The sequence below is a fragment of the Gossypium arboreum genome, chromosome 11 (assembly GCF_025698485.1).
Source record: "Gossypium arboreum isolate Shixiya-1 chromosome 11, ASM2569848v2, whole genome shotgun sequence".
Taxonomy (NCBI): Eukaryota; Viridiplantae; Streptophyta; class Magnoliopsida; order Malvales; family Malvaceae; genus Gossypium; species Gossypium arboreum.
The window spans coordinates 135595672-135621568 of NC_069080.1; the positions used below are offsets into that span (position 1 = coordinate 135595672).

The 25897-nt window shown below is 32.7% G+C and overlaps 5 protein-coding genes and 1 pseudogene across 5 annotated transcripts; 5 read left to right on the forward strand and 1 right to left on the reverse strand.

The window, feature by feature from the left end:
• Positions 1–3361: 3361 nt before the first annotated feature.
• LOC108473257 (putative disease resistance RPP13-like protein 1) lies at positions 3362–5577 on the forward strand. Its single transcript, XM_017774773.2, has 2 exons — positions 3362–5036; positions 5131–5577. The coding sequence occupies exons 1-2, from the start codon at positions 3794–3796 to the stop codon at positions 5217–5219; spliced, it is 1332 nt and encodes a 443-aa protein (XP_017630262.1). The 5' UTR covers positions 3362–3793; the 3' UTR covers positions 5220–5577.
• A 4351-nt stretch (positions 5578–9928) lies between these two features.
• On the forward strand, positions 9929–16528 carry LOC108472404 (uncharacterized; annotated as a pseudogene).
• On the forward strand, positions 10576–11574 carry LOC108471407 (putative disease resistance RPP13-like protein 1). The gene has a single exon (XM_053021619.1). The coding sequence runs from the start codon at positions 10595–10597 to the stop codon at positions 11294–11296; it is 702 nt and encodes a 233-aa protein (XP_052877579.1). The 5' UTR covers positions 10576–10594; the 3' UTR covers positions 11297–11574.
• On the forward strand, positions 11329–13027 carry LOC128279298 (putative disease resistance RPP13-like protein 1). Its single transcript, XM_053021451.1, has 3 exons — positions 11329–11440; positions 11533–11810; positions 11879–13027. Exons 1-3 carry the CDS (start codon positions 11329–11331, stop codon positions 13025–13027), a joined length of 1539 nt encoding a protein of 512 aa, XP_052877411.1.
• LOC128279317 (putative disease resistance protein RGA3) lies at positions 13065–15214 on the forward strand. The gene is made up of 3 exons (XM_053021452.1): positions 13065–14337; positions 14999–15055; positions 15126–15214. Exons 1-3 carry the CDS (start codon positions 13065–13067, stop codon positions 15212–15214), a joined length of 1419 nt encoding a protein of 472 aa, XP_052877412.1.
• A 3828-nt stretch (positions 16529–20356) lies between the features above and the next one.
• LOC108471408 (mitogen-activated protein kinase kinase kinase 20-like) lies at positions 20357–21364 on the reverse strand. The gene has a single exon (XM_017773030.1). The coding sequence runs from the start codon at positions 21362–21364 to the stop codon at positions 20357–20359; it is 1008 nt and encodes a 335-aa protein (XP_017628519.1).
• Positions 21365–25897: the final 4533 nt, after the last annotated feature.

Sequence of the window (25897 nt, forward strand, 5' to 3'; positions counted from 1 at the left end):
TTTTAGTGCGCTTGATCCGACGTTTTCTTACATTGATAACAATGTTAATGCCACTCAAGTAAAAACTTAATCGACGTTATAATATATTTTTACTCATTATATATATGCTAAATAAAAAATATTATATAAAATAATTTGAGAAGATAAATTTACAATTTATTATTTAAAACTAATTTATTTATCAAAAACTTATTTCATAATCATAATCATATATTTACATTAAAATATTTACTTGTGAAATTATTACAACTTTATTTTATATGGAAAGAATAATTCATTTTACATTAAAATATTTAGTAATTATGAAAATGTTTGGGGTTCAAAATTATTTTGTCTTTTGATAATTAAAAAAAAACCCTAATTGTGCCTTGCCCTTAGTCCATCTACATGCATTACATTTTTGCTTTATTTAAGGGTTAATATACTATTTTCTATTTTAGTTTAATTTTAATATTAAATTTGATACATGAGTTTTTTTCCTTCCAATTTGGTATCTTAGTTTGATTTCAATATTCGGTTTGATATATGAGATTTTTTCAAATTGATACTTGAGTTTTTTCTCAATTAAGTGCCTAAGTTTGCCTTTACTGTTCATTTTACTATAGTTTTTTTATTATCTCAATTAAGCACCTACGTTTTTTACCGAAGCATACGTGTTAAATATTCATTGGGTTTTGGTCTGGGTACCAAATTGAGCATTAAACCAAATTCAAGTACCTATTGATATATTAACCCTTTATATTTAATAAAGACTTTCAAGCTTGAAGTGGCAATTGAAGATTTAAGATACCTGCTATTTCATGATAAAATCAAATTAGAACGGATTTTAATTTAAGTAAATTAGAAATTTATTTTCAAATTTGTCTCAAAACTTACAAATCTAGATATACCAAATAATATAAAAATTTTGAATTTTTTTATTTAAAAATTGGGATGAATATGTTTTCATTCCCCAAAACAAAGACATGTGATTGCTATATATTGCCTGTTAATTAATCAAGATATTTAATGGGCGATACTCAATTGAGCCAAAACTGCAATGTGTTACTTTGTTCATAAAGTTATGGGAAATAATATTTGTTTTTATCTTTAATTAGATTACAAATGTGGGCATTGGATGCCATTGGCATGGAGCTCAACCTTCATTTACTTGGAAATTGGGGTTTTTTTTTATTAAAATAACCTAAATAATTTAATTAAGTATCAAAATGACTCACTTTTTTATTAAACACGAAAATGACCTTAAGTCTACTGTAAAAAAGTTAGTGGAGCCAAATTATATGGCGCCACCAACTTGCCACGTCAGCAGAGAGTATAAAAAATTAATTTTTTAGTAGAGCCATGTGGAATGGTGACACCTGTATAAATATAAGGGAAATACTACAATTTTTAGAAAAATAGGGGACTTCAAAATAATTTTTCATTTTTTGTTGGAGCCAATCTAAACGGCGCGACCAGAATTGACAGGTTGCTTCTTATTTTTTTTACTTTTTTAACTTTTGTCTTTTCTTTAATTTTTTCTTTTTTAAGTTTTATATTTTTTCTTATTTTATTTTGTTTATTTATTTTTGTTATTAATTTTAAAAATTTGAAATGTATATTTGAAATGTTTTATAATATTTATTTTTAAAATTTTAAATACTATTTTAAAAATATTTTTAATTTTAAATATATATTTAAAATTATTTCTTATAAATTTTAAAAATATATTTTTGAATTTTTTGAAATTTTAAATATTATTTTTAAATATAAATATATTTTTAATAATATTTAAACATTAAAATTTTAAATAAAATTTTTATAAAAATTTTAAAAGGTTTAAATATATTTAAAAATATCAATTTTTACATAGAATTTTAAATTATTATTTTAAATTATTTTAAAGATATTTAACTACTTTTAAATTTTTATTAAAATTTTATTTAAAAATTTTAAATGTTTAAATGTTTTATATTATTAAAATTAAAACAAATAATAAAGATAATATCTTTTAAATGTTTAAATGTTTCATATTATTAAAATATATATTTAATTTTTAAAAACAATATTTAAAATTTAAAAAATTAATTTAAAAATATATATTTAAAATTTAAAAATTAATTTAAATAATATTTAAAATTTTAAAATATATATTATAAAACATTTCAAATATACATTTTAATTTTTTTAAAAATAATAATAAACAAATAAAATAAATAAAAATATAAAATAAGAAAAATATAAAACTAAAGAAAAATAAAAAATTTAAAAAATTAAAAAAAATCGAAGCAGTGTCAAGATGGATTTCTGGTGGCGCCATTTAAATTGGCTCCACCAGAAATTGGAAAATTGTTTATAAAATTCTTCATTTTTTAGAATTTTTAAATTATGATTTTTAATTATTTTAAAGATATTTAATACTTTTAAAAAATTATAAAAATTTATTTAAAATTTTAAATGTTTAAATATTATTAAAAATATATTTAATATTTAAAATAATATTTAAAATTTTAAAAATAATTTCAAAAATATATTTTAAAATTTATAAGAAATAATTTCAAAATATATTTTTAAAATTTATAATAAATAATTTCAAATATATATATTTAAAATTTTAAAAATAATTTAAAAATATATATTTGAAATTTTAAAGATATTTAAACCTTTTAAATTTTTTATAAAAATTATTTAAAATTTTAATGTTTAAATATTATTAAAAATATATTTAATATTTAAAAAAATTATATTTAAAATCTAGAAAATTAATTTCAAAATATATTTTTAAAATTTATAAGAAATAATTTCAAAATATATATTTAAAATTTTAAAAATAATTTAAAATAATATTTAAAATTTTAAAAATATATATTATAAAACATTTCAAATATATATTTCAAAATTTTAAAATTAATAACAAAAATAAAATAAATAAATAAACAAAATAAAATAAGAAAAATATAAAACTTAAGAAAAGAAAAAAATTAAAGAATAAGACAAAACTTAAAAAATAAAATAAAATCAGAAGCAACATGTTTCTCATGGTGCATTTAAATTGACTCCACCAGAAAATAAAAAATTATTTTGAAGTCTCTTATTTTTTTTAGAAATTGTAGTACTTTCTTTATATTTATACATGTGACGCCATTCTAAATGGTTTCACTAAAAAATTAATTTTTTTATGATCTCTGCTGATGTGATAAGTTGGTGGCTCTATATAATTTAGCTCCACTAACTTTTACCGTAGATTTAGAATTATTTTTGTATTTAATTTAAAAATAAGTTATTTTAATATTTAATTAAATTATTTCGGTTATTTTGATAAAAAAGTTTGGAAATTGGGATAATGGAGAAGAGAAGAGCATCCAAATACATAAACAATATGGGTGGGTGGCTGAGCTTTTGTCTTTATTCGTTTCACAATAAAAGCAGCCTCCCAACAACCACTTGGCCTCTATTTTCTTCATCAGACTTCCACCTCACTGCCTCCTTATCTGAATTAGTCAACATTCACTGTTATACACAATCTCCATCTCCGTTCCTTTCATTTTTGTTCACTGAATTTCAATTTTTGGCTTCTTCATTTCTCTCTTCTGCTTCCTTCTCATAATTTTACCATGTTTGCCATTGGAGAGGCTGCTCTGTCTGCGTTTTTCGAGCTGTTGGGGGGCAAGTTGCTCGACTCTGCGCTCAACATTGTTGCTGATCATAAGCAACTCCACCCGCAGCTCAAGCAGTGGCAGTCCATATTGCCCGATATCCAAGCAGTGTTGGGCGATGCAGAGGAGAAGCAGATCAAGAACGACGGGGTGAAGAAATGGTTGGAGGATCTCCAGACATCTTGGATGAGTTCGCTTATGAAGAGTTACGTCTCAAGCTCAAGAAATCGCAAGCTCAAGCCAGCACTAGCAAGGTACGGAAACTCATTCCTACCTGCTTTACTGGTACTAGTTTGACTCCCACTTCTTTCCTGTTTAAGAATTCCATGATTCCCAAGGTCAAAGAGATCACTGATAGACTGAATAGTTTGACAACTCGAAGAAGTAGTTTGGGGTTGAGTGAGATCTTGTCTCAAGCTCCAACCTCCAAGGGAAAGCAACCCAGGCTGCAACCAACTTCCGTACTGGATGGAGTTGTGGAGTATGTTGGTAGACACAAGGAGAAGACAGAAATGATTGAGTTGCTCAAAGGTGATAACTTCAGAGGAGTTTCAGTCCTTTCCATCGTTGGCATGGGAGGGATGGGTAAAACAACTCTTGCTCAGCTTGTTTACAATGATGCCACCATCAACAAGTCTTTTGACCACAAGGCCTGGGTATGCGTTTCTGATAATTTTGATGCAGTTAATATAACTAGGACAATTTTAAAATCCATCGATCCTGACTCTGGTGATGAGAATGACTTGAATTTACTTCAAGTTAAGTTGAAGGAGAAGTTGTCTGGGAAAAGATTCTTGCTTGTTTTAGATGACATATGGAACGAGAATTACGATGATTGGACCATCTTACGGTCTCCGTTTGGAGCAAGGACCAAAATCATTGTAACCACTCGTCTTCAAATTGTTTCATCTATTGTGGATTCACTCAAAGTTTTTCATTTGGATAAACTATCGGATGATGATTGTTTATCCGTATTTACACAACATGCATTAAAAGCAAGAAATTTCGGTGGACATCTCCCATTTAAAGAAATTGGGGAGAAAATTGTTAGAAGGTGCAATGGCTTACCTTTGGCCGCAAAAGCCATTGGAAGCTTGCTACGCACAGTTAAGTATCATCAAGAATGGGAAAGAATATATGAGAGTGAGATATGGAACTTACCAGAAGAGCAGTGTGGCATAATTCCAGCTTTGCGATTAAGCTACCATCATCTTCCGTCATACTTGAAACGATATCGCTCCATACTTCCTAAAGATTATGAATTTGAGGAAGGGGAAATAATCTTGTTATGGAAAGCAGAAGGTCTCCTACAACAAAAAGTTATACCTCAAATTAAAGATCTTGGAAATCAATATTTTCAAGATTTAGTGTCGAAGTCATTTTTTCAGATATCCAGTAAAGGTGAGTTCCGATTCGTAATGCATCACCTTATCAATGATTTGGCTTTCAACATCTCACTTCTCTTCAAAAATTGTTCATTGTCAATTGTCCTAAGCTCACAGCTCTTCCAGAAAAAGATATGCTTCTCTCGCTAGAGTGGCTATATATTTCCAACTGCCCGTTGCTAGAAGAAGGGTGCAGTAGGGGTAAAGGACGAGAGTGGTCCAAGATTGCCTACATACCTTTTGTTCAAATTGAGGCGGATCTTGACAAAAGGATTGGAGTGAAAAAAGCTTCAACAGTGATGTTATCAAATGTTTATGATATGGAGTGACAAAAGCTTCAACAGCCTTCGTTTTTCTTAATGCTCTTAGTGATCTTCTAATGCTTCCAAATGGCATGCTAATGGACCATTCAATGTTATTTCGTTGTCATTCTCGTCTTCTATATTCTCTTTTTGTCTGAATGTCTTGTCATTTTGTGCTTCTAGATATATCTTCTTATTTTTCAATTCCCAAAAAACATCTCCAATCACTATCAAATCTGAAATTGCATTTTTTTTTTGTTTCTTCTTTCATGGATCTTCAATTTTTTTGAATTTTCGATGTAATCAATCGTCCTCGTACAACTACTGCATGGGGATGATAAACAAAATTAGGTTCCTGTTCATACCATCCATGCCTTAATCACTATAATTAAGAGTTTAATTTATCATATATTATAAAAACATAATGTCAAAATATAATTATAAGAGAGAAAAAAAAGGGTAATTTACAAAAATAGTCACTTTTGTTTGCCTCAGGTTACATTTTAGTCACTTATGTTTGAAATGTTACGTTTTAGTCACTTATGTTATTATTTTGTTACGATGTGATCACTCTACCGTTAGGTTTCGTTATCTCTCTAACGGCAATCCTACGTGGCAGTTCAACTAGATTTTAGGTGCCAACTTGGATTTCTAAATAGGATGAAAATAGATTTTTAATTAAAAAATTTAATTAATTAAAATTTTTAAATCTAAACCTTAACTAAAAAAACTGTTCATATCCTCTTTTCTACTTTTCTTCCTTCTCTTCTTTTTTTTTCAATGGTTTTTTTTTTTTCATTTGATTGGAAAAACTATTATTAAGATCAAAATAGTTGAAATCAAATTGACTGCTTCATAAAGATGGATTCAATGGGGGATTTAGGTATTTCCTCTTTGCATCACTCTATCTTTTTTATTCAATACTGAAAAATAAAAGATTAAATTTTTTATTGTTTAGTGAAAACCCTAAATTAAAATTTGAGTATTTTTGTTCATCAAACAACAAAAAACAAAAGATAAAAAAGAGAGAAAGAAAGAGAGAAGCTATTCACTTTAGCACAATTTCTGTCTCTTCATCAATGGTGGTTTCGGTGGAGCTTTACACAAACCCAATACTCACCCAACCAAATATTCTCTCTTTTATTTTTATTTTTATTTTTCTTTTGATAGAGAAATGAAAGGAAAGACCAAGTAAAATTTTTTTCTCTTCTAAACTCCTTTCGATTCCAAATAAGTTTTTTTTTTCTTTTCATTTTCTTGGTTTTTAAGGGAAAAATGGAAAACCAAAAAACCATTGAAAAAAAGAAGAGATGGAAGAAAAAAAAAAAAAAAAGGGAGATGAACAGTTCTTTTTAGTTAGGTTTAGGTTTAAAAAATTTAACTAATTAAATTTTAATAAAAATCTATTTTCATTCTATTTAGAAATCCAAGTTGGCACCTAAAATCTAGTTGGATCGCCATAGAGATTACCGTTAGAGAGATAACGAACTTAACGAGATGAGGGCTAAACCAAGGCGTGCATGGGCCCCCCCTAAAATGGAAAATTTTATTTAGGCCCTTTAGATTTTTTAAAATTTTAAATTAGTAAAGGTAAAATTACACTTTGGCCCCCTAAAATTATAAAAATTCAATTTAATCCTTTAAAAATTATAAATATATAGACTATAAAAAATTAAAATTTCATTCGGCCCCCTCAAAAAAAATTTTCTGGCTTCGCCCCTGACGGTAGAGTGATCACTTCGTAACAAAATAATAACATAAGTGACTAAAACGTAACATTTCAAACATAAGTGACTAAAATGTAACCTAAGGTAAACAAAAGTGACTATTTTTGTAGATTACCCAAAAAAAAAACATGGGGATGAGTGATGAATTTAAAAATTAAGGCAAGCTATAAAAATACTCACTTGTGTTTGTCTCATATTACATTTTAGTCACTTACATTTGGGTTTTGTTATGAAGTGGTCACTCGATTGTTAATTTCCGTTAACTTCCTAACAACAATCCTACACGGTAGTCCAAATGAATTTTAAATGCCAACTTGGATATCTTATATTAGAGTTTTTCATTTCCAGTTCAAGGTGTAATTAATTTAAAATTTTTAATTAATTAAAAGCTTATTCTCATCCCAACTGGATACCCAAGTTAGCATTTAAAAACCATTTGGATTGCCACGTAGGACTGTCGTTAGGGAGGTAATGGAGATTAACAGTAGAGTGACCACTTCGTAATAAAACCCTAGTGTAAGTGACTAAAACATAACATATCAAACATAAGTGACTAAAATGTAATTTGAAACAAACAAAAGTAACTATTTTTATAGTTTACTCTAAAAATTAAATTAGTTCGTATATATATAATCACACAAAAAAATTTTATATACTATAATAAAATGTCTAATTAAGTTTGGTATATTAAGTGACACCAGCTCAATTGGTAAAAACACGAAAGAAATTTATAGTTATTATTTTGTTAAATATAGAGAGAAAGGGAAAGCTATTCAACTGGGCACTCTTTCTGCATAGGTGGCAGGAAAACGCACTCAACTGGGCACACTTTCTCTTTCTCTCTCCTAAAAACCCTAACCATTTTTATTCTTTTAGAGTTAGGGTTTAAGGCTTGGTGTATATTTTAGGATTTATGGTTTTTTTTGGAAGGGTTTAGGGTTTTCGACTGAAACCGCGAAAGTTCATAGGTAGATTTGAGGGGTCGAGGATGTGATAACACGCCTCAGAATACATACATTTCATATGTCATGGCGGGATAAGACCATCACCTCAAAAACTCATCGTGGGGAAATCTAGCTTCAAGGTAATAATGCTTGATACAATCAGGGGCCAAAGTCTAAGTCAAGGTCCCTGTTAGCAGTTGTGATACGGTCATGGATTCGAGTATAACCGAGGGGCCAGGTGACAGTCGTTACGCGGTCAGAAGTTTAACCTTTTTGGATACTCGCAAATGATGTCTTATCTATACCACACATAAGATTGAAACCATAATCATACAGAAAAATTTTGTGGACTTTCGGTGTAATCAACGTAATTTTTTTTCTTTTTTTCAAAGTAACTGGTATCTTTAAACTTTCATTCTTATCCGAAGGCTGACACCGAGGTGGACACAAGAGGGCTTTCAGGTAGAGAACGGATGTTCTGGCATAGTAGAGTTTAAACTTGGATCGACGCGGCATCGGTTGTAGTTATTAATGGCTTGTTTAATAAAGACAATCGTCGTCGCCCCGAAATGAGCATCACATTTACGGCACCAAAACAGCCGCTCCCCGCCTGAGAGTCCTCTTGCGTCTATGACAGTGTCGGCCTTCTAATAAGAAGGAAGGTTAAAGGTACCAATTGCCTGGAAATGAAGAAAAAAATTACATCGATTATAGCGAGAAGCCTCAAAGTTTTTCCGTATAAATATGCCCTCAAACTTCTGTATGGTATTTTTTAGGGCATCATTTTTTAGTATCCGAAAAGATTGAGCTCGTACCCGTGTAATGACCGTTAACTGGCTCCCTCGTTATACCTCGATCCATTACCGCATAACGGTCGTCGATTGAGACCTTCATGTAAACTTCTACCTTTGATCATTTAAACCCCCGAACCTGGCTTCCCCGGGATAGGCTTTGGAGGTAATCTACAAAAATAGTCACTTTTGTTTATATATGAGCTTTGATTTAATGTGCAATTGTACACATGAATTTTAATTTGATGCAATTACACACGTAAAACTCTAATTGTGGTTTAAATGTATACTTCAAATTTTAATTTTGATTTGAACAGACACATCTAAGGAAGTAAATACATCAATTTATTTTTATATTGAATAAATAAATTATTTATTTACGTAATTTATAAACATAAACCATAGTTCATGTATAATTTTGAAATTTATCCCTTAAATAAATTAAATTAAAAATTTCAATACTTTTAAACCAACTAAAAAATCATTTTCTCAATTAAAACTATTTGTTTGTTTTTCTCAAAAACTAATCTATCTATTATTATTATTCATTAACTTCTAATTATTAGAAGAAAATCTATCCATTTTTTAAAATATTATTATTTCTCAAAATATAAACTTTATATATGAAATATTATTTTAAAATTTAAATTTATACATAATATATTATACTTTCACATGTGCGATAAATTCTAGTCGCTAATTATGTACTTTTTCATATTTTTTTTGTATAAACCTATTTAAGGGCAGGCTACTCGTCCAAGTTTAAAGGTGCGTTTAAAATATGAGAGTATTTGGATAAAAGAACGAGACTTAAACAAAAAATCAAACTTTTTTATATTTATTAAAAGGCTCATGTCCCACCCATTTTCTACTTATTATTATATATATTTCAATAATCTATGAATTAATAATTAATCATTTAAATTTTGTTTTATTATGTTTTTTATATTTTCAAATTTGCATCCGAACTAACAAATTTAGAAATACCAAATTATTTGATGAAAATTTGGAATTTTTTAAAAATTTAGGATGAATTTGTTTTCATTTACAAAAACAAACACTGACATGTGCTTGCTATATTTAAATGGAAATAATATTATTGATCTTAAATTAAATTACAAATATGGGCATTATATGCCATTGGCATGGAGCTCAACGGTCATTTACTTGGAAAACGGGATAATGGAGAAAACCAAGAGAAAAGAAGACCATCAAAATTTATAAACAATATGGGTAGGTGGCTCAGCAATCACTTGGGCTCTATTTTATTTATCAGAATTCTAGCTCACTGCCTCGTACTCTGAATTATTCAACTTTCCCTGATTATACACGATCTCCATCTCCGTTCCTTTCATTTTTGTTCCCTGAATTTCCATTTTGGCTTCTTCATTTCTCTCTTCTGCTTCCTTCTCACAATCTCACCATGTCTGTCATTGGGGAGGCTGCTCTGTCTGCGTTTTTCGAGCTGTTGGGGGGCAAGTTGCTCGACTCTGCGCTCAACTTTGTTGCTGATCATAAGCAACTTAACCCGCAACTCAAGCAGTGGCAGTCCATATTGCCCGATATCCAAGCAGTGTTGGATGATGCAGAGGAGAAGCAGATCAAGAGCGAGGGTGTGAAGAAATGGTTGAATGATCTCCAGGACTTGGCTTACGATGTGGATGACATCCTGGACGAGTTCGCTTATGAACAGTTACGTCTCAAGCTCCAAAAATCTCATACTCGAGCCAGCACTAGCAAGGTACGAAAACTCATTCCTTCCTGCTTTACTAGTAGAAATTTCACTTCTTCTTTCCAGTTTAAGAATTCCATGATTCCAAAGGTGAAAGAGATCACTGATAGACTGACTAGTTTGGCTACTCGAAGAAGTAGTTTGGGGTTGAGTGAGATCTTGTCTCAAGCTCCAACCTCCAAGGAAAAGCAGCCCAGGCTGCAACCAACTTCCGTAATGGATGAAACTGTAGAGTATGTTGGTAGACGCAAGGAGAAGCAAGAAATGATTGAGTTGCTCAAAGGTGATAACTCCAATGGAGTTTCAGTCCTTTCCATTGTCGGTATGGGAGGGATGGGTAAAACAACTCTTGCTCAGCTTGTTTACAATGATGCCACCATCAACGAGTCTTTTGACCTCAAGGCCTGGGTATGCGTTTCTGATCATTTTGATGCAGTTAATATAACCAGGACAATTTTAAAATCTATCAATCCTGACTCTCGTGAAGAGAACGACTTGAATTTACTTCAAGTTAAATTGAAGGAGAAGTTGTCTGGGAAAAGATTCTTGCTTGTTTTAGATGACATTTGGAACGAGAATTATAATGATTGGACTATCTTACGGTCTCCGTTTGGAGCAGGGACCAACATCATTGTAACCACTCGTCTTCAAATGGTTTCATCTATTGTGAATCCGCTCAAAGCTTTTTATTTGGATAAACTGTCAGACGATGATTGTTTATCCATAATTATACAGCATGCATTAAAAGCAAAAAAAAATCGATGGACATATCCAGATTAAAGAAATTGGAGAGAAAATTGTTAGAAGGTGCAATGGCTTACCTTTGGCTGCAAAAGCCATTGGAAGCTTGCTACGCACAGTTAAAGACTATGCGGAATGGGAAAGAATATATGAGAGTGAGATATGGAACTTACCAGAAGAGCAGTGTGGCATAATTCCAGCTTTGCGATTAAGCTACCATCATCTTCCGTCATACTTGAAACAATGTTTTGCATATTGCTCCATACTTCCTAAAGATTATGAATTTGAGGAAGAAGAAGTTGTCTTGCTATGGAGAGCAGAAGGTCTCTTGCAACAAAAAGCTATGCCTCAGATTAAAGATATTGGAAATCAATATTTTCAAGATCTAGTGTCGAGGTCATTTTTTCAGATATCCAGTAAAGATAAATCCCGATTTGTAATGCATGACCTTATCAATGATTTAGCTCAAGTAATTGCAGGAGATATATGCTCCAGATTGGAGGGTGATAAGCAACAACAGTTCTCAAATCTCACTCGACATGCTTCTTATATTGTCGGCACATTTGGCACGTTTGAAGCGTTTAATCAAGTGAATCATTACGTACTTTTCTACCTTTACAGTTGTCACGTTATTGGAGGCCTTCTTTAACCAATGTTGTTTTGGTTGATATATTGCCGAGACTTGGCTACTTAAGGGTGCTTTCTTTGAGTGCGTATAGTATCACTGAGTTGCCTGATGTTTTTGAAATTTTAAAACTACTTCGTTACTTAAATTTTTCTCACACTGATGTCAAATGCTTACCTGATTCTTTATGGACTCTTTACCATTTAGAAACATTATTGTTAAAAGGTTGTTCCATGCTTCAAAAGTTACCTTCGAAGATTGGAAATCTTATCAACTTGCAAAATCTTGATATCAGAAGTGCAAACTTGATAGAAAGTATGCCTTTTGGAATTGGTAAGCTAACCAATCTTCAAAGGTTATCTGATTTTATCATAAGGGAAGGTGATGGTTGTCACATGAGAGATTTGAAATATTTGTCAAACCTCAAAGGTGATTTCCGTCTTTCTGGTTTGGAGAATGTTAATTGTCGAGATGCAAGGGAAGCCAAGTTAAATGAGAAGCAGGGGATTGATAGACTAGTATTGCATTGGAGTAAAAAGTTTGAGAAGGATTCAAGGAATGAAGAAGATGAAGAACGGGTGTTGGACTCTCTTTGTCCTCCAGTAAAGCTTCAGCAACTCATCATTGAGAATTATGGAGGTGCAAAATTCTCTACTTGGATTGCAGATTCTTCCTTCAAGAATATGTTGTCATTGGAGCTTCGCAATTGTAAAAATTGCAAATCTTTGCCATCGATTGCACGGTTATCATTGTTAAAAGACCTTTCAATTTGTGGTTTGGATGAGGTACATAAGATTGGTGTTGAGTTGTTTGGAGCAAATCAATCGAATGCATTTGCATCATTAGAGACTCTGTATTTCTGCGGTCTGCCAAATTGGGAGGAGTGGGACCCATGTGAATGGGATGAGCGAACTTCGAAATTCCCCAGCCTTCGTGAGCTTTCAATCCTAGAATGTCCTCAATTGTTGGGAAGGCTGCCAACCCTTCTTCAATCCTTGCAGAAACTTGTAATCTGTGACTGTAGAAGGCTGGTAGTTTCAATTTCAAGTTTTTCGTCGTTACGTGAATTAAGAATTAATGGGTGTGAGGAATTGGTGGATGAATTCTGTACAAGAGGTTACCTCTTTGAAAAGAGTGACTCTTAAAAATATTTCGAAGTTCGATATTTCAGCAGAGAAGGCAATGTTGAGATTTGTAAACTCGGAAGCTTTTGACATCTCTGGTTGGAAAGAGTTGGAATCTTTATCGCAAAATGGGTTAAGCTTAGTTGGGCATCGTTTTATTACGATTGTGGATTGTCCCCAGTTGGTGTCTTTGGAAACAGAGGAGGAGAGATTGCAACTTGACAAGATTCCAGGTGTTGAATCTCTGGAAATAAGGGATTGTGAAAGGCTCAATAGACTACCAGAAATCTTACATGCTTTCCCATTCATTACAAGAATAAAACTTGAAAAGTGTCCAGGCTTGGTTTGTTTTGCAAAGAGGAACTTTCCCCCTGCTTTAAAAGAGCTGGAGATTTGCGAATGTGAGAATTTGCAATATTTGGTTGATGAAAACGTAAATAATAAGAGTATGAGTAGCAACACTTGTCTACTCGAGCATTTGGAAATACGAGACTGTCCATCTCTAATATGGTTATCATCAAGGGGCGATATATGCAATCGGCTTCAACATCTCAAAATTGAAAGTGGATCAAAGCTAAGAAGCTTATTTTTAAATTCCAAGTTACCAGTAATGCTTAAACATCTAGTTATTTTGGATTGTCCGTTGTTGGAAAGCATAGCCCAAAATTTCCATGAAACTGTTGATCTCGAAAGTATTAGAATTTCTAATGCTGAAAATATTAAATCATTACCAAGAGGATTGGACAAGCTCAGTCATCTTCAAGAGATTGAAGTTGATGGGTGCCTAAGTGATCATTGTGAAAATTTTAGAGCCCTTCCCAAGTGCATCAACAACTTCACCTCCCTTCGAGAATTAAAAGTGCGGGAGTGTTCGGCTGACCTATCCTTTCCAGAGGAGGGTTCCCCTACCAACCTCGCATCACTTGAAATCTTAAACGCACCCAAAATTTATACATCACTTGTTGAGTGGGGATTAAACAGATTCACCTCTCTTCAAGAACTCCAAATCAGTGGTGAAGGATGCTCAAGTCTCATGTCGTTTCCAGAAGAAGGGATAGGAATGACGCTGCCTCCTTCTCTCAGATCTATCTGCATTGAAAATTTTGAGAATTTGGAATACATGTGCTCCAAGGGCTTTCAACACCTCACCTCTCTTCAACAATTGCGAATCTATGCTTGTCCTAAGCGCACATCTCTTCCGGAAAAAGATATGCTTCTCTCCCTTGATAGTCTATCCATTTGGGGTTGTCCGTTGCTAGAAGAAGGGTTCAGTAGGGGCAAAGGACGAGAGTGGTCCAAGATTGCCCACATACCTTTTGTGTTTATTCAAGGCAAACGAGTGTGAAACTTAAGCAGCAAAATCTTGCATCCATTCTCTGCACTCACACCACAGGTGTGAAACGCATTTTAAACATTTATCACATTCATAGCTTCATTTTGTGCGATGTATCTGATTATCCTCCTGATCAACATGGCAATAGAAATCAGTCTTATATATTTATTGTATTCAAAATTTTGCATGCATTGAAGGCAATTGGCGAAAAGTAGTGAAGAACTTCAACAGATCTGCTTCAGCTTTTTTAATTTAGTAAATTGGTTAGTTAATTACTGCAACAATTTAAACCAGTTTTTCCTTTGTTTGAGGTTCAAAAAATCTAACTTATAATTGGACTAGTTTTTTGGCTTGAGGTTAGTTTCTTGATGGCTATAATTTGTGATGCTGATGTTTCATGACAAGGAGGATTGTAATTGTCTCTTTCAATTCACGTCATACACCTTTTGGTCTTCAAAAGAAACTATAGCTCTAATAATTTGGCTGATGCTATATGCCCGGTATTTTCAAATGAATTGCAAGCTTGTGCCAATTTTTATTGGTTTCCTCTGTGTTTATGTTGCTTTCATTTCTTCTCCATGCTCAAACTTTTTATATTCAGGGTTCTATTAGTGATGCTATGTTGAATTCATATGCTTAAACTATATGCTGTTTTGCAGCTGAGGATGCGAAGAAAGAGAATGTTCCTTCAGCTTCCGACAGTTTAGCTATGAATGGTACTCATATAGAAATCTGCACACTCTAATGGAGGACCTTTTAAGGATGCTACCATTAGTTCCTTGAAAGTTGATGTTTTGGATGAGACATCAAATGGAACCCAAAGTTCCAGAAGCAACAATAAGCTTGTGGATGTTGAAGATGAACTTCAAGTTTAAGATGAGGTAGCTTTAGGTGAAAAGATAGAAGAGATGGGGGCAAGAATCGAGCAACTCGAAGCCGAGCTGAGGGAAGTGACTGCCTTGGAGATTTCTCTTTATTCTGTAATTCTGGAGCAGGTTAGTTCAGCGAATAAAGTGCATACACATGCTTAGCGCCTTTCTAGACTCTATATACATGCTTGCAAGCATTGGAGTGGAGACAAGCAAGCCATGATTACTAAGAATACTGTCTCAGGGCTCATTTTGATTACAAAATCCTGCTGTAATGATGCTTCAAGGTATGTAAACTACAAACAGATAACGTTGCCATTAGCTGTTGACATATGAGTAATTTTCTACTTGTGAATTTCAAGGTTAACCTTCTGATGATGGTCTAATTGATAAATTTTGGTTTTCTTGTCACTAAATTACAAAAAAGATAATCAATTTGGTGTTTTTCCCTTGTTCCAGGCTCTTTCTCTGTATATGCAACCTCAGGTTGAGGGTTCATGTTCCTATAAAACATTAGGAAAGTTGTTGGAGCCGGCCTCAGGCAACAAACAACCAGGAAGCTTCTTGATTGATCTACGAAAAATGGCTTTCGAAGATGCTTTTCAACTAACTTTCCTTGTTAGAGCCGGAGCCACGAATGTAGTTGCTTACCAGTTATTACAAGTATGGTATGTAGTTATATGTATACACTATATTGGGATGAGCTAATTGATGTATCTTCTTCCGGTAATGGAACAGTGTGTTGCAAGGTTAAATGTAGCAATGTTTTATGCTATTCTTTGGGAGTCGAAGAACAAGATTCCAATTGATCCCATATCCAATTCTATCGTAGATTCTAAGGTTCTCCCGAGTTTCAGCCAGAGATCTTAGCTTCCGATCTGAAGCTCAACTAAAGATTCTGTATGTATTATTGCCAAAAGAGATCATTGTTGTGAATCTCAATAATTCATGCACTTGTTATATTACATGGAAAACATTTATATGCAACTCTTAAAGAGGGATGCTTATTTTTGCAGGTTGGAAATTGGTCTAAGATGGCTGACTGATATGTACGAGGCTTTAAAAGAAAACTGACATAACAATCAAGACGATTCCGAAAATCATGAATCCTTCGTTTTTCTTAATGCCCTTAGTGATCTTCTAATGCTTCCAAAGGACGTGCTAATGGACCATTCGATCATAAAGGAGGTTGATAACCTATTAGAACATTACTTATTTGGTCTCTTTGATGACAGAGGAAAGCATATACAAGTGACGAGGAATTGGATTCTCCATTAACATCAACAATTGAGAAATTGTTATTATCTCCAACAATTGTTGCCAAAGGAAGTATGAATGGATAACATAAGCTTGATGGCTATGGCGGTCTCATTGCACCATACAAACTCCTTCGTGAGGTACGGTTAAATCAGTTTGTTAGTGTTGGTTTTTTCTCCCAGCTACAACGCAAGTTGCTGTTGGGTGTGGATCCCACTATGTGGGAAACCCATAATTTCTGTCACATTTTATTGTCTTTTTTTTTGGATTTGTCAAGAGCCATTCTTTTTGGCTTTTTACGGGTGGTGTGGGCAGCATTCTTTAGAGAACCAAAAAATCAATTTTAAAGATAGAAAGATTGAAGCTCATCCAGAGAAAAGAGAGAAGAGAAAAATCAGTTTTTCAAGTTTGGTGCAGCAGTGATCAACTCTTCGATCGAAGGTCCATCCGTGGTTTGATTGAGCTGATTTTTGGACAGCAGCTAGACAATAAGGTGTTCTTGACTTTGTACGGTCGGATTTTTCATCCGAGTCTTGTAGCGTCGGAAATACCCGTTTTTCAGTAGCTGCATTTTTGGTGATGTTCTCTCATTTTTCTCTCTTTTGCTAAAGATTACATATTATTGGCCTTGTTGAAGTTGAATGCTTGTTGTAGGCTTGATATTGTGATCTTGTAGTTGAACATTTGATGATAGTGGAGCTTTTGATTGGACTCTAAAGTCCCGTGGTTTTTACCCTTGATTTAGAGGGGTTTTCCACGTAAAAATATCGGTGTCTCTATTTATTTTTGTCGTGGTTGCATTAGTTGATTTGTGGTTGATTAAGGTTGCTAGAGAACATATTTTGTGCTATTGTGCTTGCCATAATTTTTGACAGGAGTTATAGGGAGAGAAAGAACACCGGTTGTGCTTTGCTTTGTTTCGGTTGTTCGGTTTCTTCCCAACAGTTGCAACTTGAGGCATAGCTGGCTACTTGATGTGGCTACTATTCTGAAGGTAATTGAAGACCTTTTGATGTGGCTACTTGTGATGAGAAAGTGATTGTTATTTGACAAGCGATGCGCAACTTATTTTAGGTAAAATATACGAGATTAAAGAGCACTTTATTTGTTCATATAGGAACTGTTTAATTGAATGCAAAATTGTAAGTAAATAGAATGTGAGACACTTAGTTATATAAGAGCTTGTACTCATTGAAGTATAGTGGATTAACTATTTGGGCAAGGCCCCGATGTAGGAAATTTCCGAACTGCGTGAACAAAGTTTTTGGTGTCCATAGAAGAACTGTTTAATTGAATGCAAAATTGTAAGTAAACTGAACGTGAGACACTTAGTTACATCTAAGCTTTCATGGGAAAGTTTTAGAAGGAGGATGATTCGGTTTAAAATATAAGAGTGAAGTTACTATTTGGTGAGTGTGCAAGACTTATATATCAAAGCTTGTACTCATTGAAGTATAGTGGATTAAACTATCTGGACAAAGCCTCGCAAACGTATGAAGTTTTTGTACTGTGTGAACAAAGTTTTTGGACCATATATCTAGATTTATATCTTTACCAAACAAAAATAAACAAACTTTAAGAGTCATTGGAACAATAAAATATTAATACTTTCCTCCATTTTTGTATACTCATGCTCAACTTGAAATTCAAGAATTGTATCATTATTTCATGAAATGAAATTACCCAAGATAGAATTCGACAGTAACAAACATGATAAAAGCTTCAAATATCATGTTCTCAGTTCATTTCTTTTATTTTAAGCTTTAACCATGCCATTATTTGGCACTGCAATTGCATGAGATAAAACCCAGCAGTTATTTGAATTTCATTATTAGGTTCAACCATACCATAACCATTACCAGATTTAATTCCATTATTAGGTTCAACCATACCATGAACAATACCACATTTATAAGCACAATGGTCCAAGTTCATTAAGTAGCCCAAAGCACCTTGAAAGGTTGTCTTCACATAAATTCACATAAATTCCACCATGGCTGCTTCATTTTCTTAAATTTTTTGCTTTATGTATTGAAGGATCAATTATGACGGATAAGATTTTCAATGTATTTAGTAGATATAGTAAATACAGAGAATGATTTAGAAAATTTAATCATTTTATAAATTTTACTTAGTTATTGTGTAAGAGTAAATAGAAAAAGTCAATAATTACCTTGATATGTATTTCCTCGCATATCTAATAATGCTACAATTGGTCTTTCCTTTCTCTTTTCTTCAAGTAATTCACCTTCAATTTCTGCTAAGCTTTCCCACAACATTAGTATTAGCACTAGGGGTTTCATCCTAAAATTATATAAAAAAAATATTTAATTTGAGCAAAAGTACATAATTACCATAAACTATCTTCTTATATTAGGAAAATATTAATATAAAATGTATACTTGTTGTTCATAATTGTAATTTGACGCCTACCTTTAATGCAAGGTTTGACATCAATAACAAAACCCAATTTATCTATATATAACAAATTGAAATGTTAGTAATTAAATAACAAAATTCATATAAAATCAAATAAACATACCAATGTTTTATTCTTTCGGAGTTTCCATTACTTAATCCACTGAATGATATTGAAGTAATATCTTTTCCAAACTGATGGAGGTTTCTGCTTCTTTTACATTAGTATAATCAATCTTTTCATTATGTGGAAAGTAAACGAAGTTAAATGTCAAGTCCTTTTACTTAGAGAAACACAAAATTATGTTTCTTGGCAAAACAAATCGTGAATGTGCTATTAGTCCTCCAGCCTCCAGGTAATACTGCTGCAGCTGCACCAGATGTTGTCGTAGCTAATATCGATGCAGTTACGCCAACTCCATGGAATCTTAAGGTGCTTAGGCTGGGGTCTTCCAAAGCATTCAAATTATTCCCAAGTTTGTTCCCACGTGTTTGAGCGTTGATAATTTACCTTCACTTTTAGTATAAAAATCAGCTCAATCAATAAGCTACCAACCGAACCTGCTTATCGACCCTAGTCAAGCTTCGTAGAAGAAATAAAAAGAAAAAAAAAATCAAACTACAGTTTGCCTATGTTGGCATATGTTATATGCCCAATTTTCATATTTATTGTGCTTAATTTCAATAAATATTCTAGTGAGATGTGACTAATTTTGGGTTTATTATTTCATTTTCAATTAGGAACAAAAGTAAAACCGCAAAATAAAAAAGAGTGGAAAATGGGGACAAAGAATAAAGTTGATGTACAATGATCTATTTTGGATAACTTTTATTTTGGATCATTTCTCCAAGAATCTGTTTGTACATTACTCTTGAAATACACCCTTTATATCATATCAATTGGAAATTAGAAGTAAACTTACAACATATATTACCATTTTTTTTGTTTTGTTGGAATATTTTGGCTGATAATTCATGCAATCTCCTTTTATCAGAAAAATAGAAGAAAAGAAAAGAGTGGTATGAATAAATTGTCATTCCATGTTGGTGTAACTATTTTAATTAGTATTGGGTATAAGCTGCAATTTCAAGAGGAATTCAAATTTATAGTCTATATAAAAGGAATAATATTTCGGTAAGGAAATCATCATACTACAATGAATATTTATGTAGATAAACAAATGCTTTGAGCTCGTAGTTGGTAAGTAAAATAGAGGGACTCTGCTTCAGTGACAAAATTGGACTCAAATTCTGAAAAAAAATCGATAAAATTTATTGTTTTTGGTTTCTCTCCAACTTATCAGAATCATTGAACTTTTTATTTGCAATGCGAAACATTTGTTTTACCCGAGATATTAGAAGCATGTACACGGACACTTTACTCTTACAATCCAACTTGACATTTTCCCTTGAAAGTTGAAAACATAACACATGAAGCCATGCTGATTTTCAAATAGAAAGAAATCATAGATACTAGACGCACAAGTATCCCATAGCTTTTCGTTGCTGGTAGGAACTAATCATCCTTCTTGCCCTTTGTTCCTCTAAATTTTTTCTCCTTTCCAACAAGACACTATTAGGAATGTTAAAACCAGGTGGTGGTGGAATATTTCGAGACCGTAATACTTTTTTCTGTTGAAAACATGGTAAAGATTGTCGGTCATCCCTGGGAAGCATGTGCTCTGGTAGAAGAAGATAGGGATGACATAGTAGCTTACTAGCATTCCACCTTTTGTTTGGATCAACAACAAAGCATTCCTTCAAGAAACTCTTCCCTAGTTCCGACATGTCTTCCGGGATGTTGGGTGATTCTCCTCTCAAAAGCTTGTCGTTTAATTTATCTCCATCACAAGTGTCCCATGGCAATCTTCCCGTAATCATTTGAACTACAATGCAGCCCAATGACCATATATCTAATGCACCACTAATTTCTCCGACAATCGATTCAGGAGACATGTAATACTTTGTACCTCGAAACCCAATCCATGTATCTTGTACCCCTTCTCGTTTAGCTAATCCGAAATCTGCAATCTTTAAAGTAGATAAACGAGTACAATGTTGAGGAGGGAAAACCAAAATATTACCTGGTTTTAGATCCGAATGAATGTACCCTTTCTCATGAATGTCCAGAAGCCCTTCGAGTATCATTTGGGTATAGCAATTAACATCCCTTTCTGGGATTTTACCACCATACTTTTTTATCAAGTCTAGCAAGCTCCCTCCTGGAGCATATTCAAGGAATATATTGTAAACCATTCTTTGTTCTCGTTCAACACTTGTGAAACCACCATAGCATTGAATAATATTTGAACAATTAACAAACTTTAGAAGGATTTCCTCTTCCTTACGTAAAAACAAAGAGTATTCTTCATTAGCAGACTTTAACGCATAAATTTGATTATAAGCTGGAGCTACAGTTTTGACCAAATATACAACTCCATAAGAACCCTTTCCAAGAACCTTGATCTTAAGAACCTCCATTTTTTTTTCTTCACACAAAAAAGAGTTTAGAATATTAGGAGTGATGTAGCTCAATTTATATATTTTTTTTTCTTCACACGACCAAGAGCTTAGAATATTATGGGTGAGTAGCTCAATTTATACATATACAAGGAAGCTAATTTTCCCAACTTTATTCGGAAAAGGATTACTTGTTAGAGTACAGTTTTTCAATTCCATTTGAAAAAGAATTCCTTCTCGATTTTTATATTTGTTTAGTGCAGATAATTTTCTTTTTTTTTGTAATTTTAGAGGCAAAGACGATTTAAATTTTTTATTATATTATAATGTAATTAAATTTATGGTAAAATTATGCTTAGGTCCTCTTAAAATTATATTTCCCTAAAAATAAAATTCTGATATTCTCGGTTTCTTGTGCTCTTGCTATCTCAACATCCATCCAAGCCATTACCTTAGAAGGAGAGATGACTACAACTGGTAAAATTACAAATAAGAGACCCAATTTAGGGAGGCGGCCACCAGAAAAACAGGGGTCCAATTGGTCGGATCTCCCTTACGATATCATGGAATGTACGAATTGGACATTTACGAAGGAAAGATCGAATCCAGATACGAGCAGATTTCAAGGCTTGGTCTTTTCCTAACCACGGTATTCCCAGCATTCATAAAGAAACCCCCTGGCCATTGACAAATTTCCGTTGGGTTCCAACCAACGACGGCCGTGTAGAGGGTGAGTGCCGGCTGCTCGACCTTCTTTCCCGAGAGTACGTCGTGGAAGATTGGTGCAAGCGATTTGAAAATGATTCGACTGTGTATATGGTTACATTGGGTTGATGAAAGGAGTTGAATGAGCATGCGTTGTTTATTGGGTGCACATCCTTCTCTGTTCCAGCAATGGGGGAAGCAAGCCAATTAGCAAATAGCAATTCGATATCTCTGGTTGGGAGGAGTTGGGATCTTTATCGCAAATTGGGTTAAGATTAGTCGGGCATCGTTTCATTACAATTACATATTGTCCCCAATTGGTCTCTTTGGAAACAGAGGAGAGGTTGCAACTTGACAAGATTCCAGGTGTTGAATCTCTGGAAATAAGGGACTGTGAGAGGCTCAACAGGCTACCAGAAACCTTACATGCTTTCCCATTCATTACAAGAATAGAACTTGAAAATTATCCAGGCTTGGTTTGTTCTGCAAAGAGGAACTTTCCCCCTGCTTTAGAAGAGAAATTATTGTATTCAAATTTTGCAGGCATTGAAGGCTAAATTGGCGAAAAGTAGTGAAGACCTTCAACTGATCTGCTTCAGCTTTTTAATTTAGTAAAGCGCTTAGTTAACTCACTGCAACAATTTAAACCAATTTTTCCTTTGTTTGAGGTTCACAAAATCAAACTTATAATTGGACGAGTTGTTTGGCTTGAGGTTAGTTTCTTGATGGCTATAATTTGTGATGCTGATGTTACATGACAAGGAGGATTGTAATTGTCTCTTTCAATTCACATCATACGCGTTTTGGACTTCAAAAGAAACTATTGTCAAATGAATTGGATGCCTGTGCCAATTTTTATCGATTCCCTCTGTGTCAAATGAATTGCAAGTACGGTGTGTAGTTATATGTACACTATATTGGGATGAGCTAATTGATTTATCTTCTTCAGGTAATGGAACAGTGCGTGGCAAGGTTAGATGTAGCAATGTTCTATGTTATTCTTTGGGAGCCGAAGAACGAGATCACTGTTGTGAATCTCAATAGTTCATGCACTTGTTATATTAAATGGAAAACATTTATATGTAAGTCTTAAAGAGGGATGCTTATTTTTACAGGTTGGAAATTGGTCTAAGATGGCTGACTGATATGTATGAGGCTTTAAAAGAAAACTGACATAACAATCAAGATGATTCTAAAAAAATCACGAACCCTTCATTTTTCTTAATGCCCTTAGTGATCTTCTAATGCTTCCAAAGGACGTGTTAATGGACCATTCGATCATAACGGAGGTTGATAACCTTTTAGAACATTACTTATTTGGTTTCTTTGATGGCAGAGGAAATCATATACAAGTTACGAGGATTTTAATTCTCCATTAACATCAACAATTGTTGCAAGCAAGAATGGAGAACATAAGCTTGATGGCTATGGCGGTCTCATTGCACTAAACAAACTCCTTCGTGAGGAATGGTTAATTCAGTTTGTTAGTGTTGGTTTTATCTACCAGCTACAACACACGTTGCAACTTGAGGTATAGCTGGCCAAAGGATAGAACTTGCCATATCTTTTATCTTTACCCAAACTTTATGGACTTTTATTTGATGCATCTCGAAGAGTATCTACGGCTCCTTTGTGAAGCTTAAACGTGTAGGAACCAAACTAAGCAAGGATCGAATTGAAGAGTTTCAATACAGCCCAAGTTCCCATGTTTAGAAGATTGGATCATGATGAATATTTAATATTGATGAAAGCTCTGCTATTCTGAAGGTATTTGAAGACCTTTTGATGTGGCCACTTGTGAGGAGAAAGTGATTGTAATTTGACAAGCCATGCACAACCTTTTTTAGGAAAAATGTACGAGATTAGAGAACACTTTTTTTTTTTCATAAAAAAAAAAAAACTTTGGAGGAAAATTGCAGATACATTCAACTGAGCAAGTTAGCACCTAGTTTAATCATGAATAAATTTTCTCTATTTTAGGCGAATAATTTTGGATTAATGGAGTAAATATTTAGTAGCGTTATTTTTATTTAGCGGTTTAGCGCAATTGATTGCAATGTTTCTAGAACTAGATCAGCGCTCGAACTAATTAGGCCACTAATTTTCAATCCAACTAGCTCGATCAGTTCGAATTAAATAAATTATTAAAATTTCATATAAAATCCAGTTCAACTAGTTTATATGGGTTCATAGGTCAATCGATTTTTCGCCTTGCTCTAAACTAGTGTATCGGTCAATTTCCCGTTTGATCCTGTTTCAACAACCTTGATTGATTGATTGATTAATCAGAAGGATTAAAACACTAGAAGAATTTAGGCCATTTTAATTATTATAAATTATCTTCGAAAATATTAATATAAAATGTATACTTGTTCATAATTGTAATTTGACGCCTACCTTTAATGCAAGGTTTAACGTCAATAACAAAACCCAATGTATCTATATATAACAAATTGAAATGTTAGTAATTAAATAACAAAATTCATATAAAATCAAATAAACATATCAATGTTTTATTCTTTCGGAATGTCCATTATTTTATCAACTAAATGATATTGAAGTAATATCTTTTCCAAATTGATGGAAGTTTAAATAAAAACTTGAAAATTTTATTTCTTTAATAAAATAAAGGGTTTAAATTTCAAAACTAAAATTAAAATTAAAACAAAATAAAAGGAGATCATAAAAGAAAAGAAAGGAAAATTAATGGGGAAAATCTCTAGCCAAATGTAAAACCTCTGTTTGATTTGTGGATTCGATCATCAATGCAAAGATATATTCAAAATTATATTCAATGAGATTAATAAATTAGTTTTAGTTGCTAACTCAAAGTTAGACAATCAATTTTTTGTAGAAGCCCAAATTGCCCGGGCCCGATTATATCAAAACCCAACCAAACATCTAAACCCACTAAAACCCTTAACCCATGACCCATTTACATCTACCCATGACCCATTTACATCTACCCAAACCCATTACAAAACCCAATTATTAAACCCAATTCAAAAGCCCATTAAGCCCCCAAAAAAACCTAACCCCCCCCCAAAAAAAAAGAAAGAAGAAAAAAGAAAAACCTAACCCCTCAAAAAAAAAAGAAGAAAAAAGAAAAAACCTAACAAAAAAAAAACTAAAAAACCTAGCCACCTAACCACTTTCCCACTTGCCCCATTTTTCCTCCCATTTTCCTCCCATTGTCTACCACCACCACCTACAAAATAGAAAAAAAATAGAAAATCATGTAAAAGATGGCTATAAAAGCCATTCAAAAATCATGTAAAGGAGGAGGGGGATTTTAGAAAGATTGAAAAGGAAAAACACAAAATCCTTCAAATTTTGAACACAAAAAAAAACATCAATAAAAGGTTGCATTTTTCTTTTTCCTCTTCTTCGAATCTTTTTCTTTCTTTTTTTGTGTTGTTTTTTTCTTTCTTTATATATACATATATTGTTAAGAATTTTTTTCCGCCACCGTAGGTGGTGGTTCAGCCAGGTGATTTAGCGGCGATCGATGATCGACGGTGATCGGCCCCTTGGCCGGATTTCCTTTCCCCCTCTCTTCTCTCTTCTTTCCCTTTTTTTTAGGTATTTTATATATATTATGTATATATTTTTAATGCCATTAGTTATATATTTCTTATGTATATATTCTTAAATACTATTATATATACATATATATATATTTTAAATACCATATTGTGTATATATTATTATTACAAATTATTACTATTGCTAGTATTATTATAACTATTATTATATTAGTGTATATTTTATGTACATATGTATATATATATATTTGTACATATCATTATTTTATATTATTGTTGTAAATTTTTATGTATATATTTTTTA

Coding starts and splice junctions, on each gene's coding strand:
- LOC108473257 (XM_017774773.2), top strand. CDS start 3,794: ATGGTTGGAGGATCTCCAGACATCTTGGATGAGTTCGCTTATGAAGAG. Junction 5,037..5,130: donor TTTTCAGATATCCAGTAAAG/GTGAGTTCCGAT, acceptor AATTGTCCTAAG/CTCACAGCTCTTCCAGAAAA.
- LOC108471407 (XM_053021619.1), top strand. CDS start 10,595: ATGATTCCAAAGGTGAAAGAGATCACTGATAGACTGACTAGTTTGGCT.
- LOC128279298 (XM_053021451.1), top strand. CDS start 11,329: ATGGCTTACCTTTGGCTGCAAAAGCCATTGGAAGCTTGCTACGCACAG. Junction 11,441..11,532: donor TGGAACTTACCAGAAGAGCA/GTGTGGCATAAT, acceptor TACTTCCTAAAG/ATTATGAATTTGAGGAAGAA. Junction 11,811..11,878: donor CTCGACATGCTTCTTATATT/GTCGGCACATTT, acceptor CTACCTTTACAG/TTGTCACGTTATTGGAGGCC.
- LOC128279317 (XM_053021452.1), top strand. CDS start 13,065: ATGTTGAGATTTGTAAACTCGGAAGCTTTTGACATCTCTGGTTGGAAA. Junction 14,338..14,998: donor ACCTTTTGTGTTTATTCAAG/GCAAACGAGTGT, acceptor GCTGTTTTGCAG/CTGAGGATGCGAAGAAAGAG. Junction 15,056..15,125: donor CGACAGTTTAGCTATGAATG/GTACTCATATAG, acceptor GTTCCTTGAAAG/TTGATGTTTTGGATGAGACA.
- LOC108471408 (XM_017773030.1), bottom strand. CDS start 21,364: ATGGAGGTTCTTAAGATCAAGGTTCTTGGAAAGGGTTCTTATGGAGTT.